This window comes from Panthera pardus, unplaced genomic scaffold (genome assembly GCF_024362965.1).
Source record: "Panthera pardus isolate Hobbes unplaced genomic scaffold, ASM2436296v1 HiC_scaffold_8, whole genome shotgun sequence".
In the NCBI taxonomy this organism is placed as follows: domain Eukaryota; kingdom Metazoa; phylum Chordata; class Mammalia; order Carnivora; family Felidae; genus Panthera; species Panthera pardus.
Genome location: NW_026527013.1, coordinates 154021242 through 154035804, shown reverse-complemented (window position 1 = coordinate 154035804; position 14563 = coordinate 154021242). Strand labels below are relative to the sequence as shown.

At 38.2% G+C, this 14563-nt stretch overlaps 1 protein-coding gene across 1 annotated transcript in view; it reads left to right on the top strand.

Moving 5' to 3' along the window:
* The window catches only part of KDM7A (lysine demethylase 7A), an 82110-nt gene that overhangs the window by 24439 nt on the left and 43108 nt on the right, over positions 1-14563 (top strand). The window contains exon 2 of the mRNA XM_019452925.2: positions 11181-11266. Coding sequence (XP_019308470.2) covers positions 11181-11266 — 86 coding nt within the window. The remainder of the gene's footprint in view (positions 1-11180; positions 11267-14563) is intronic.

The following is a 14563-nucleotide window of genomic DNA, read 5'->3' as shown; positions in this document are numbered from 1 at the left end:
TGTTTTTGGCACTCAAGAAGCAAACAGTACAGTGTGTCAGCATTTAAAATGTATTCGATGTGTTCGATAGGTTTCACAAATTTACCTTGGAACAAATTTTGTTAGAAGCTTGTTAACAGAATGTCCGGCTTTTAAGGGGTGCGTTTTGTACCAGCGAGCACACCTGTTGGTTCTTCAACCTCCCCTTATTTTTCTCTCATGTTCTTTGTTCTGTTCTTCAGTAACATAGATGTTTTCATCAGCTGGTTGGAAATAAGTTGGGAAGCCCTGGAACAGTTGGAAGCATAAGCCAGCTGTTTGAGGTAGAAAAAGTGTCTCATTTTCTGAGATTATTATGAACTGAAGGAATTTGGTTCATAGTATGCACTTCATTCAAAACCCTCGTTAAATATAGTTAAGCACATAATATGCCAATAAATAGCTTTAATATGTCAAAAATAAAATCTCCCCAGCAGTTGAAATATGCCATACTTGACTTATAAAGAAAAGCACTTAATTTTATGAAAATAGCTTTACATGTCAGCAAGAAAATAATAGAAGTTGGGCTTTTTCTGAACCACAGATTTAATCATAAATTACCATTTTGAATTTCATATGTGCAAATTATAAATTTTTACTTTAGCTGATATCTGGTAATAATCTCAGGGTTAACACACTGCACAAAATGTAATTTAAAAATGAAAGTGCCTGGGGCACCTGGGTGGCTCAGTCGGTTGAGCATCAGACTCTTGATTTCGGCTCAGGTCATGATCCCAGAGTTGTGGGATTGAGCCCCCCATTGGGCTCCGCATGGAGTGTGGAGCCTGTGTAAGATTCTCTCTCTCCCTCTAAAAGAAAGAGAGAAAGAGAGAGAAAGAGAGAGAGAGAGAGAAAGAAAGAAAGAATGGAGAGAGAGAGAGAGAGAGAGAAAGAAAGAAAGAAAGAAAGAAAGAAAGAAAGAAAGAAAGAAAGAAAGAAAATGCCTATTGGCATCCTTGTACTTTTAGTAAGAATGTGAGCCTATTAAGCCAATACTAGTTAGCAAAATAAAGTTTTTGGACCAGCAAAACTAATGTTCTACAGTTTCATTCTAAGCATTTTATGTATATTAATTTTATTATTAGCTCTATGAGGGAAACAAGTATCATTATCTCCATCTTTACAAATAAGACAAAAACAGGCAGAGTCAGTTGCTCAAAGTCGCACAACTACTCAAGTGGAGTAGCCAGGATTCTAATATAGGCTGACTGAGTCCAGTCAATGCAACCATCAAAATCAATCAGAAATTGAAAACAAAGTATCTCCCCTCACCCCCTTAAAGAATGGCCATTTGAATAGCTAAGTGTTCTCTGAAGAGACATTGGGAAGAAAAAATATTAAGCCAAGTTTCCTGCTTACGCTCAAACCTCATAAATAAACCCAAAGGTATACTAGCTATGACCGCTCTGATAGAAATGTAATAATATTAATGGCTCCCATTTATTACTTAAAATATTTACAGTGCCATTGCTTACTATTTGCCAAGCCCTGTGCCTTACAAATGTGTTTACACACATTGTTGTATTTGATCCTAGGGGAACTCCTGCCCAGAGAGATTAAGAAACTTGCTCAGAGTCAAAACTACTGGAGCTAAAATCAAACCAAGCCTTTCTAATTCCAAAATCCGTGCATCTCACTGAAGCTAGTCCACACTTGTTTATCTTGTGGCAAGGACCTAGGCCGGGTAGATATTGCCTGGCTTATCGCTGTCCCATGAGCCCACTGACCTCAGAGCTAGAATCTAAAAGGAAATATGAAGGCGGGTTATAAACTATCTTCTATGTTCCTGGAGGTCATTCACTTCAAAGGCTACTTCCCAGCCTCTTTGATGATAGTGTGGGGCTTTGGAGGTCGTAGTCGAGTAGTTTGGTGCTTTGGGTGAGAAGGTGGAGTTTTGATACACAGGTTAAAACTTTTGTAAGGAAGGAAAATTTTAAATGAATGAATTTCTTTACTAGAGCCTTCTATCATCCAAGAAAGGATGAAAAATCTACTAATTCATATGTTGAAAGATCTTTTCCTTTTTTACCAACTGTTTGATGCCTTTAGTTATTGTACCAAATTCTTAAAAAAAATTAAAGCTGGATGGACTTTTTTTTTTTTTTTTTTTTAAGTAGGCTCCATGTCCAGTGTGGGGCCCAATGTGGTGCTTGAACTCAGAACCCTGAGATCGAGACCTGAGCTGAGATCAAGAGTCGGGCACTTAACCCACCAAGCCACCCAGGCAGACACCCCAAGCTGAATAAACTTAAACAAAAGTTGCTTATAACTTTAACACAACGTATTAGTTTTCAGATAGGTGTTCTGCATAGTTAATAATCAGTAGAAATTTGCTGGGATCATGGTGGTGTGGGGACACTGTGCTTAGCCAGGAGAAATCTTGAGCTCAACTCAGGAAATAGAGTATGTAAAATAGCTCAATATCAAAGTGTGAAAATGTAGCAATAAAATGTTGAAGGACTTTCTGTGGGGCGATCCAGTGAAGTTTCACCGAGAAGTTGGAATTTGAGTTGAGTCTTTGAAGACTAGGTAGTGTGGATTGCTTGGTGAAGAATGGAGAGAGAATTTGAAGCAAGAGGAATAATATCTAATGAAGTCCACAGGACAGTAAGATCTTAAAGAATTTGGCCACCCACCCTTCCAACCACAAGAGTAGAGAATATAAATGGGAGCATTATCTAAGAGGAAAAAAGAGAATGCGTGGCAGATCCTACGGAATTCTGGTTAGTCATTAATTCAATTCTGTTCTTGTCAAGGGTCCAAAAAAAAAAAAAAAAAAAAGCCAGCTAAGCAACAATTTCAGAAGATTAAGACAATAGAAAGTGCTAAAGTTGTCACTGTCCCACTCACCAAATGGCAATAGGGCTGTTCTTCTATAGATGGAAGCTATTCAGCAAAGGTCAGATTGTCACCCCTATAGAAAACCACCCCCAACACATACACACACTAGTCTAATAAACATTTAACGTTTTGCTGTTAGGAAAAAGCGATTTGTATATGAAGGAAAGTTTTATAAGAGAAATAAATGGAGAGACTAAAGGGTTGACAGTGATTCTTACAAAATTTGCTTTCAGAATTCTGCATTTTGTGTGTCCTACTCTATTTGCTTTTAACATACCTGTTAAAGCTGTAGTGATTCTAGAATTCTCTTAATGTAGGGTAAGAAGTGGGAAAAGTTATCCCTCCTCTGGGAAAGAAACTGAAATGTATGTAGTAGTTCCTTTTACTGCCCTTCATAGATCTGAAATAACCTTCTTGGTTTGGGAACATTTAATTAAAAAAAAATTTTTTTTAAATGTTTGTTTATTTTTGAGAGAGAGAGAGAGCAGTGCAAGCAGGGGAGGGGCAGGGAGAGAGGGAGACACAGAATCCGAAGCAGGCTCCAGGCTCTGAGCTGTCAGCACAGAGCCTGACATGGGGCATAAACTCACAAACTATGAGATCATGTATGACCTGAGCTGGAGTCAGATGCTTAACGAACTGAGCCACCCTGGTGCCCTGGGAACACTTAATTTTTTGTGTTTAATTTGATTTTTTAAAATGATATTTTATATGATTAAAGAGATTTAAATAATTTATCAACTTACTGCTTTAGTAAAAAAAATAGTGTACCAAATTTACTATAAAGTTCTGAAATTAAAAATTTTTTTTTAAATTTTATTTATATTTATTTATTTTTTTGACAGAGCTCATAATTTACTGGAAATATGGCCTGAGAAACCATTACAATCCAAATTGGTAAAAGATATATTCTGAACTTTATAACAGAAGCTATAGAAAGGAACGAGAAAACCTAACTCGGTTGTCAGCTGTGATTGGAGTCAGGCAGGCAGTGATGGTCCACAAAGTGGTGATTTCTGAACCAAGTTTGAAGCACAGGTAGGAGTTAGTAGATCAGACACATAGTGGACGAGAGTATAGCTTCACCTCATGCAGACATTTAGCTTGCTTGATAATCATGAGGGCACATAAGGTAGTGAGAGGTTCTTCAGTAAAATGCCATTTATAATGTTTTGGTTTATTTTTAGTTTTTATCTTGATAAAAACTTAAAATTCTTAGACTCTGAGAAAAAAAATTTTTTTAATGTTTATTTTTGAGAGAGAGAGACACATGTGAATGGGGGAGGGGCAGAGAGAGAGAGAGAGGGAGACACAGAATCCAAAGCAGGCTCCAGGTTCTGAGCTGTCAGCACAGAGCCCGACGCAGGGCTCGAACTCAGGAACCGCGAGATCATGACCTGAGCTAAAGTCAGACGCTTAACCGACTGAGCCACCCAGGCACTCCAGGTTCTGAAATTTTAAAATGAATGTTGGTGAAAATGTTTTGCTAGTTGATGAGAATTGTCAAAACCTGAAAACATCACTGACATTTTAGTGTAAGAGATTATATTGGGGAGGGGGGTGAAGAGTAGAAGCTGGAGAGAGGAACTAGGGATCTTTGGGGATTATTAGCTAAGTTTTGCCTAAAGGGTCCTAAATTAGTTCAAATGGCCCTATCTTCTTCCCTAAGCCTTGTGGGAGTCACCCTTATTTATGTATCTTAGCTATCGATAGATGAGTTTGTGTTATATGTTGAGTTAGATTTTCCAGGACATTATTTTCTTACTTAATTTGGTGTAACCGTCACTATTTAAGAGGAATGTGGCCATAGTCGAGGTATGACCTGACAAATCTGAGTTTCTGGAAGTGTCAAGTTGGCTTCTGTGCCTTTGAGTTTCTGCTCTGGTTGGAGTGTAGCCTCTACTGCTGGCACCTCACGAACCTCCCTTTCGAGGCTTGGTTTGGAGCTCTGACTGGATACAGAGAGAGCTCTCCCCCATCTCGCTTGCTTCTGTGCTGCATCTCAGCACGCTGCCACTGCCCGTAGCACCGTCGGAGAATCTGCTTCCTTGGATGTTTCAAGCTCTAAACGTTCCGCTACTTGAGCATAACCTCTGCCCCTCGCGGATCGCTTGCTCACGGCCTCCGCTGAGGCGCATAGGACCACACTGAGCCGCCTCAGACCATCTGACCATTTTTTCGCTTTCACTGCCTTTTCCCGTCTTCCTGCCCCTTTTGTCCAGCTCACACTGCAGCGTCCATCATTATGTTAACTTCCTTGGAAATACCCTCACCTCTCTTTCTGGTCTTTGTCCACAAAACCCCAGCTCTGGACAGACCCACTCTCCTTCTTTGGGCCTGTGTTGAACACTGCCGAAAAAACATCGCACACGTGGGCAGAAGTGGTTTTACTTGGAATTTGTGGTCACAGACCTCGGGTGGACTCTCAACACTGCCTGGCAGTGCGACTGTGTTTCTTGGTCTTTCCTTCTTCGGGTCGGCAATTTTATACTTTCTTCCCTAGCTCCTCACGCCTCACGCCTTTCTTTTCTCACGCTCTCCACACTCAGCTGATTATCTCACACCAGACTAAGCTGAGAAAACCGAAGCCTTCAGGCTGTAGTGTGATGTCCAATTTATCAATTTTTTCCTTTGTTCCGTGTGCGTGTGGGGCTGGATTCAAGGCATGAAGATTTACTCCTCTGCTTTATTTGAAGAGTTTATAGTTTTAATTTTACATTTAGGTGTATGATCCATTGGAGTTAATTTTGGTATACGTATATGGTGAGGTCCCAATGCATTCTTTTGCGTATTTGTTCATTTCAGGAGCATTTGTTGAAAAGACTATTCTTTCCCCATTGAATGGTTTTGTCACTGTCGTCGAAAATTAGTTGATCCTAAAAGTAAGGCTTTATTTCTGGGTTCTCAAGCCTGTTACATTGATCTGTTGGTCTGTCCTTATGCTCCTACCACACAGTCTTGATTGCTGTAGTTTTATATGTAAGTTTTGAAATTTGGAAGTTTGGATCCTGCATCCAATGAATTTTAACCTTTTCTTTGGGTTATAGAAACCTTTTTGGGTATAAGAAACCGTGGGCCCAGGACATGATACATAAATACGTAGAAAATTTTACATAGGGTTTATTTTATTGAAGTGGAAATTTATAGTCTTTCAGTTAAAAAAAAAAAAAAAAGCTTTATAGGGACACCTGGGTAGCTCAGTCGCTTGAGGGTTTGACTCTTGATTTTGGCTTGGGTCATTGTCCCAGGGCGGTGGAATCAAGCCCTGCGCCGGGCTCTGTGCTGAGTGTGGAACCTGCTTAAGATTGTCTCTCCCTCCCTCTTTCCCTCTCCCCTGCTCACACACTCTCTCTCTTTAAACAAAAAAAAAACAAAAAAAAAGCTTTTTAAACAATTAGCATATTCACCTTTTGCTTTCTGTGGAAATAAATGGAATAAATTTAAATTGGACCAAAAAAAAAATAAAACAATTTTCAGTCTGCTCAAAAGTAAATTGCACTTACCTGATTAAGGTACATGGATTGAGTGTTTGAATGGCCTTGTCATGTTATTTATTTATTATTTTTTTTAATTTGTGTTTTTGAGAAAGAGAGAGACAGAGCGGAAGTAGGGGAGGGACAGAGACAGAGGGAGACACAGAATCCGAAGCAGACTCCAGGCTCTGAGCTGTCAGCAAAGAGCCCGACATGGGGCTTGAACTCACGGTGAGATCATGACCTGAGCCTCAGTCGGATGCTCAACCGACTGAGCCACCTAGGCGCCCCCGTCATGTTATTTTTGACATATGGTTTTAACTTTTTTGTCTTGATTGCAGCGAGCTCTACTCAGAGTCTCAATGACTTTATGGTAGCAGATGTACTGGATGGAGTTCACACATGAAAGTAGGCTTGTTTGCGGATATTCAGAGATCTCTAAGATTTTTTTTGATATTTTGCTATGGTCGTTAGATTGCTACATTTCAGAGTTTTTGTTGCTTAATTTTTTTACGTGGTTGTAAAAATAAGATAGAATTTTATCCTTAAAACATTTTAATTATGGGGGCATCTATGTGGTGTTTTATTTCATTGTTTAGCTTTATATTGTTTGTATATGGAAATGTGATTGCTTTTTATGTCCTGATAACACATCTAGCAACCTTCTTATTGATTCTTATCGTTTATGTATAGGTTCTTTTGAGTTTTCTGCATATGTAACCGTAGCATTTGCAAATGGTAGCTTTTTTTTCTTTTCTAATTCTTAAACCTTTTAACCTTATTTTATTACACCAGCTAATATTCACTAGAACTGGTAAGCCCAGACATTCGTCTTTTGTTCTTAATCTCGGACCAATTTCATGTTATTTGCATAGAATTTTTTAGAAGTATCCTTTAACAGATTATGGAAGTATCCTTCTAGTCTTGATTTTCTTTGAGGTTTTGTTTGCTTTTTAATCATAAGTAAATGTTGAATTTTGTTGAGAACTTGTCTTGCATTTTTTTTAAATGGTCATACGTTTTTTCTTTTAATCTGTTTAATGTAGCACATTTCACTGATTAAAATATTTAGTGTTAAAACCACCTTGCATTCCTGAGATAGGCCAAACTTGGTATTTGTATGTTTTCTCATAAATGAGAGTGGTTTGTAATTTTCCTTTCTTGTATCATCCTAACTTTTATTATCAAGTTATGCTATCCTAAGATGAGGTAGGGAGTAAGGCTTTTTGTCCTACCCTCTGGTGCAAGTTTTTTTTTTTTTTTTAATTTATTTATTTTGGGGGTGCCTGGATGGCTCAGTTGGTTAAGTGTGGGACTCTTGATTTCGGCTCAGATCATGATCTCATGGTTGGTGAGATCAAGCCCCGTATAGGGCTCTGCACTAGCATGGTGGAGTCTGCTTGGGATTCTCTCTCCCTTCCCCTCTCCACCCCATTTCTCCCCCTCCCTCTCCCCCACTCCCTCTCCCCCACTCCCTCTCCCTCTCCCTCTCTCTCCCCCTCTCTCTGCCCCTCGCCTACTGTCACACACTCTCTCAAAATAAATAAAATAAAACAACAAAAAAAGTTTGTTTGGGGCACCTGGGTGACTCAGTTGATTAAGTGCCCGACTTTGGCTCAGGTCATGATCTTGAGGTTCTTGAGTTCAATCCCCACATTGGGCTCTGTGCTGACAGCTCGGAGCCTGGAGCTTGCTTTGGATTCTGTGTGTGGCTCTCTTTCTGCCCCTCCCCTCTCTCTCTCTCTCTCTCTCTCTCTCTCTCTCTCAAAAATAAATAAACATTAAAAAAAATTAAAAAACAAGTTTGAGAGCAAGACAGTATGTGGGTGCACATGCGTGGGAGGAGCAGAGAGAGAGAGGGAGAGAAAATCCCCAGCAGGCTTGCACTGTCAATGCAGAGCCCTATGCGGGGCTTGATCTCACCAACCCTGAGATCATGATCTGAGCTGAAATCAAGAAGCCAGTGCTTAACTGACTAAGCAACCCAGATGCTCCTCTAGTGCAAGAATTATTTACTCTTTGAGTATTTGATAGAATTTGCTTGTGAGGCCATCTGGGACTGGGATTTTTTTTTTTTTTTTTTTTTTGGTGGGACAATTTTAAAAATTACTAAGTAACAGTTACAGGACTATTCAAATATTCTATTTCCTTGTGATTCAGGTTTGTCTGTCTTACCTATATTTTCTAGTCTCTCAGCATAAAGTTGTTCATAATACTCTCTTTTACCTTTAATGTCTATAAGAATCTAGTTTCTACCTCTTTTCATTCCCAGTATTGGTTATTCGTGTCACCTGTTTTTCTTAAACTTGCTAGAGGTTTTCCCAGTTTTGTCTTTTCAAAGAATTTTTGGCTCCGATGCTCTGTTGCATGGTTTGTTTTCTGTGTCATCAATTTTGCTTTTTTATTCTTTCTATTTATGTTTTAAGGCTTATTTTGCTATTCTTTTTGTAACTTCTTCAGGTGGATGCTTATTAGTGTATTGATTTCAGCCTTTTCTAATGCATGCACTTAAAACTGTATATTTCTGGGGCACTTGGGTGGCTCAGTCGGTTGAGCATCCAACTTCGGCTCAGGTCATGATCTTGCAGTCCGTGAGTTCGAGCCCCGCGTCAGGCTCTGTGCTGACTGCTCAGAGCCTGGAGCCTGTTTCGGATTCTGTGTCTCCCTCTCTCTCTGACCCTCCCCCATTCATGCTCTGTCTCTCTCTGTCTCAAAAATAAATACACATTAAAAAAAAATTAAAAAGAAATAAAAACACTTTACTTTGTAAGGGATATTTAAAAAAAAAACTGTGTATTCTGTTTATAAATTCTGCATCCCACAAGTTTCGTTATGTAGCATTTTCGTTAGTGCTCACTTCCAGATAATTTCAGTGTTTCGTTATCTGTTGACTTATGGGTTACTTAGCAGTTTATTTCTTAATTTCTAAGCACATGAAGATTTTCCATTTAGCTTTCTGTCATTGATTTCTAGCTTAATTGAACTGTAGCTAGAGAGTTCCTAATTTCAGACCTTCAGAATTTGACTGTGGTCCAGTGTATGGTAGCTTGTTACCAATGGTCCATGTATGCTTGAAGGAATGTGTGTCCTGGAGAGGTTGGGTAGAGTATTCCATAAATGTCCATTAGTTCATGTTTTTTTTTTTTAATCCTGCAGTTCAAATCTTGTATATTTAGATTCTTGTTTGACCTGCTTATTCCATCAGATACTGACAGAGGTGTCAAAATCTCCCAGTACAGTTAGTTGTTCCTGTTATTGTCCTCCTGGGGAACTGAAAGTTTTAGGCTTTATCGCATATTTTTTACTTTAGATTTTGTGTTGCTTAATTTTAATATAGTGTACTTTCTTTTGATTACTATTTTCATGGTATTTATGTGTCCATCCTATTACTTTCAATCTTTCTGTATTCCTGTTTTATGTATGTCTCCTGTAACTAGGGAAGTCCAGCCAGGTAATCTGTAGCTTTTAATTGGAACAGGTTAATCCATTTTCATATAATGTAATGACAGAGGTCATATATTTTAATTTATACCTCCATCTTATTTTGCTGTCTCTATTTCTTTTCCTCTTTTTCTTCCCCCTCCTGTTTTTGAATTGATTTTTTAAAAATAAATTCTTATAAATTCTATTTCTGCTTCGGTACTAGTGTGGAAGCTATACTTTCTTTAAAAAAAATTTTTTTTTAATCTTTATTTATTTTGAGAGAGAGACAGAGTGTGAGCAGGGGAGGAGCTGAGGGGAGGGAGACACAGAAGCCAAAGCAGGCTCCAGGCCCTGAGCTGTCAGCACAGAGCCCGACGTGGGGCTCAAACTCACAAACTGCAAAATCATGACCTGAGCCGAAATCACTTAACCCACTGAGCCACCCAGGGGCCCCTGGAAGCTATACTTTCTATTTCCGTTCCTTTAGTCATCTCTCAAGAAATTCTAATAGGCATTCTCAACTTAAGGTGATGTTAATCATCACCTTTCCTGTCCTTCCAGGATAAGTGCCTGAAGAGCCTGTAACTCCTTTTGTCCTTTCCTTACTCAAGTGCTGTTGTTATGTGTTTTAGTTCTCTCTATATTTTTAAATCTCACATGACATTATTTTCGGTAGTGAGTCTCCATGTAAATTTACCCATATATTTATTACATTTTTTAGCTTTTCACTTTTTTCTTGCATCCAGACCTCTCTGTGATCATCTCCCATTTTCCAGAAGTATGTCCTTTGCATTTCCTGTGCTGTGGGTTAGCTGGAGGTGAACTCTCAGGTTTTGGTTCACTACAAATCATTCTCCCCCCTCCTTCTTGAAACATATTTTTAACTGACTACTAAGTGCTAGGTTAATAGAATGCTAGGATATAGGAGGGAGGGAAGAGGAAGAGAAGAGAAAGAGAGCATGAGAGCTCTCTAGTCTCTTCTAAGGACACTGATCCTGTTGCATCAAAGCCCCACCCTTATGACCCCATTCAGTCTTTATTACTTCTTAGAGGCCCTGTCTCCAAATACAGCCACGTGGAGGGGTTAAAGCTTTGGCATGTGAACTTTGGGGGGACACAAACATTGAATCCACACTAGGTGACATTTACATAATGGTTGAGCTCTTATGGCTTATAATTATATTATTTCTGATGTCTCTGCTGTTAATAGTGAATCATTTCCCATGTATTTGGGCATATTTTTGCCCCATAATTATTTAGCAAGTGTGTAGGGAAGAGAATAAAATTTGTACATATGTTTCTGGAATCTACAAAATTTGTTGGTGAAGTTGTTGTACACTTCGCAGCTAAATTCTAACCATCTATTACAGTTAAGTAAATATTTTCAACTTATTTACATATTGATTCTATTTTTCTTTATCTTAGCTGTGTTGGTGTAGAAGAACATCATGCTGTTGACATTGACCTTTATCACTGTCCCAACTGTGCAGTTCTACATGGTTCCTCCTTGAGTAAGTACTAGAAGCTTAAATAAAAACTGAAGTTTAGAATTTAATGTGTACAGGGTGCCTGGGTGGCTCAGTCAGTTGAGTGTCCGACTCTTGATTTTGGCCAGGTCATGATCTCATGGTTCATGGGATCGAGCCTTGTGTCGGGCTCTGCACTGACAGCTTAGAGCCTGCTTGAGATTCTCTCTCTTTCCCCCTCTCTCTGCCCCTCCTCCCCTCACGCTTGCATGTTTTTTTGTTTTCTCTCTCTCTGAAAATAAATAAACATTAAAAAATAAAAAGAATTTAATGTGTACATGACAATATTTTAATAATACTTTCACTAGTTATGTTACATCCACTAAGAACTGTAGGGAATATTTTTCTGAAGATAATGAGAATGCACTTTCTGTCTGAACTATTGAATAACTTATTTCATAAGTCAAAAAGATTAAATGAAAAAATATTATTCTTAATTGCCAGTGCAAAGCCCCCAAACTCAAGGACATACATTCAAAGTTTTCAATTTGAGAAATGTGAAAAATTTGCTAATTCTAGAAACTGATATCAACTGCTTTTATCTCTTTATAAATAAATTTTAAAAACCTTTCAGTAATATTTGGGACAGACTTTAATGCACACACATGCATTATATTTTTAGGAGAAAATTAGGGCATCAATATGCTAAAATATTACTTACGTTTTCTGAATTTGGTCATCAGTTTGAGTATGGCCTAGAGTCCTGCCCAACTTGAAACCACACCCCGTCCAGTCCCATTCTGAGGAAGACCGAAGCCAGACCAAGTGTCTGCCTGCACTCTTCTGCCCCAGGGGCAGGACACAGGCAGGGAAGTTCACACATCCTCTGGGGTGTACCAGCGTTACACACAAAACGATATTTTACAGATGCTTCAGAAGAATAGACTGGAATGTTAATGGTCATTGTGCAGATGGAAAGTAGGGATAACGTTTAAAAGGTTTTGAAGGATGTTATAACTTTCTTTTGTAAAAAATGTAGACTACAAACTAGCATTTTTGTGTTCATGAGACTAGAGGGAAAAACCAAGCTTAATCATTTTGCAATAGGAAGAAAACTTTACCTGAACATACTTTGATACACACTTGAGTGAGATGTAGGTAACCTATCCAACCTTTTTAAATGCAGCTTTTTTCCTAGTATTTTTTTCTTCATAGAAATTTTTTTCTGAAGTTGTGGGCAAGTAATTACTTAAGAGAAACTTACTAGCAACTGACTGCTTATCTGTTAGAAATATTAGTAATTTATCTGGTCTCTTTGTAAGAGATTGAGAAATTTAAGCTGTAAGAATACATTAAAATATTTCCTTGTAATCTACAGGTTATCCATTTATTAGTTACACAGTATAAAATTTGAGGTTAACAAATTGGTAGAATTGTTAGTGTAATTGACCAGTTTATGGTCATAAATGTTTTTAAAAGTTCTTATTTTGTATAGCCGTGAAGTATGTGGCATATAACTTGTAATAATTATTGACCAAGTATAATTCTTAGAGGGAGTAACCAATACTGGGTTGTTATTTCAAGAAAGGAAACGGAACTAAAATTTATAACAGTTTTAGTTCAGAATTCAAGTATGTAATCCCAAAATGAAATAATTTGATTTTAATTTCTATGAAATACCAGTGGGTTACTATGATATTTGATGCACTCTATTTTCTATTTTTCCTATGTGATTTAATTTTTTAAAAAGCTTGTCATCCTCACTAAATTGATTTCACAATCCATAATGGATCATGACCTGCACTTTGAATAACGATGCTTCAGAGAGAAGCTTGACTACTGCCTGGCCCTGGCCTATATGCTTCTCATCCTTGAATAACATAAGGTCAGGCATTGGTTATCTTCTGGGCAAGAGTCCAGCTCTGAATACCCACAGGGAAAATGCCCAAGATCCAGTAATTTGTTTTATCTTGATCTAAGGCTCATTTTCCCCACCCCCTCACCCTCCACCCTCAACTTGGGTCATCGCTTTTGGCCTCTTTCCCTCTGCTGTTAAGCCTCTCTTGCTGGCTACCTAGAGCTTCTGTCTTCTCAGAATTCCCTGGGAATTCTTATTATAGATACTATTAGTCAGTATAATACCCACTTGGTATAGTGAATTTAGACTTGACCCTTTTAATGGGAATCAGGAACTCTATTCAAGGGCAAGTATCAAAAAAGCCCAATACTTAAATACATACCTCAGTGCTCCTCAGGCACATGGAAGCCAAACTCAACATTTTCTCTCCCTAGGACCACTGCTAGAATATTCCTTCCCCTCAGATATTCATCCACCTTCTTGCAGTGGCTGATTTTATGTGTTAAGCCTGTTGGCCTAACAGGACATTTATAGCATTCTGTTAACATCATGCAAGACTGCTTTTTTAAAAGGAAAGAGAAGTAATTGGCAGCTCATGGGATGCCCCAGACACTGTGCTAAGAAGTACTTGACCTCTGTCATTTCCTTTGATATTTGTAACACCTTGATGTGAGAAAAATATTATCTAACCAGCTCTTTCACGTAGCTGTTTGGTAGAGCTGGGGTTTGAGCCCATAGCTGTCCAGTCCCAAATCTGTTCTAATTCTAATCTGTTTTGCCGAAATGAAAATTAAAACAGTGTAATACCATAGTTTACTTATCAGATGGGCAGCCTTTTCTTTTTCTTTTTTTAAATGATGATGCTCACTGTTGATCCAGGGTTTTGAAATGGCTGCTGCTTATATGTACACTGGTAAGAATATGAGTCACCTACTGCTTTTCTGGTAAGAGTATGAGTTACCTACCACTTTTCTGGAGGCAGTTTTGCAGTATGTAGCAAGTATCTTCATAATATTGAATCTTTCTTCTAGCATTTCTAAGAATTTATCCTGAGGAATTAATGAGGGAAACAGATTGATGTATATGAATATTAATCTTAACTTTGTTTGAAGAAAGATTCAGAATGAGCTAAGTGCTTAAGAATCAAAAAAAGGATTATAAAATGATGCATCTACATCTACGTCTTAAAATTCTAGGCTGCCTTTAAATTGCTTTTGAATATTTAATGAGAAAATGCTCCTGATAGAATAAGAAAGGTAAGCAGGATGAATATCATGATCCCAGTTGAAAATAAAATGGGGTTATGAATCTATATATATGTAGAACAGAAGCCTGAAATGAAACACCCTTGAATTTTACAAGTGATTTAAATGAGAAAAAAATAACACACGAAGGATACTAGGAAATGGTATTTTCTAGGAAGGTTGCTTTAAGATCCTCAGTTTTTCTCATGAGACTTTTAAAAAATGGGATTTACTCTTCTC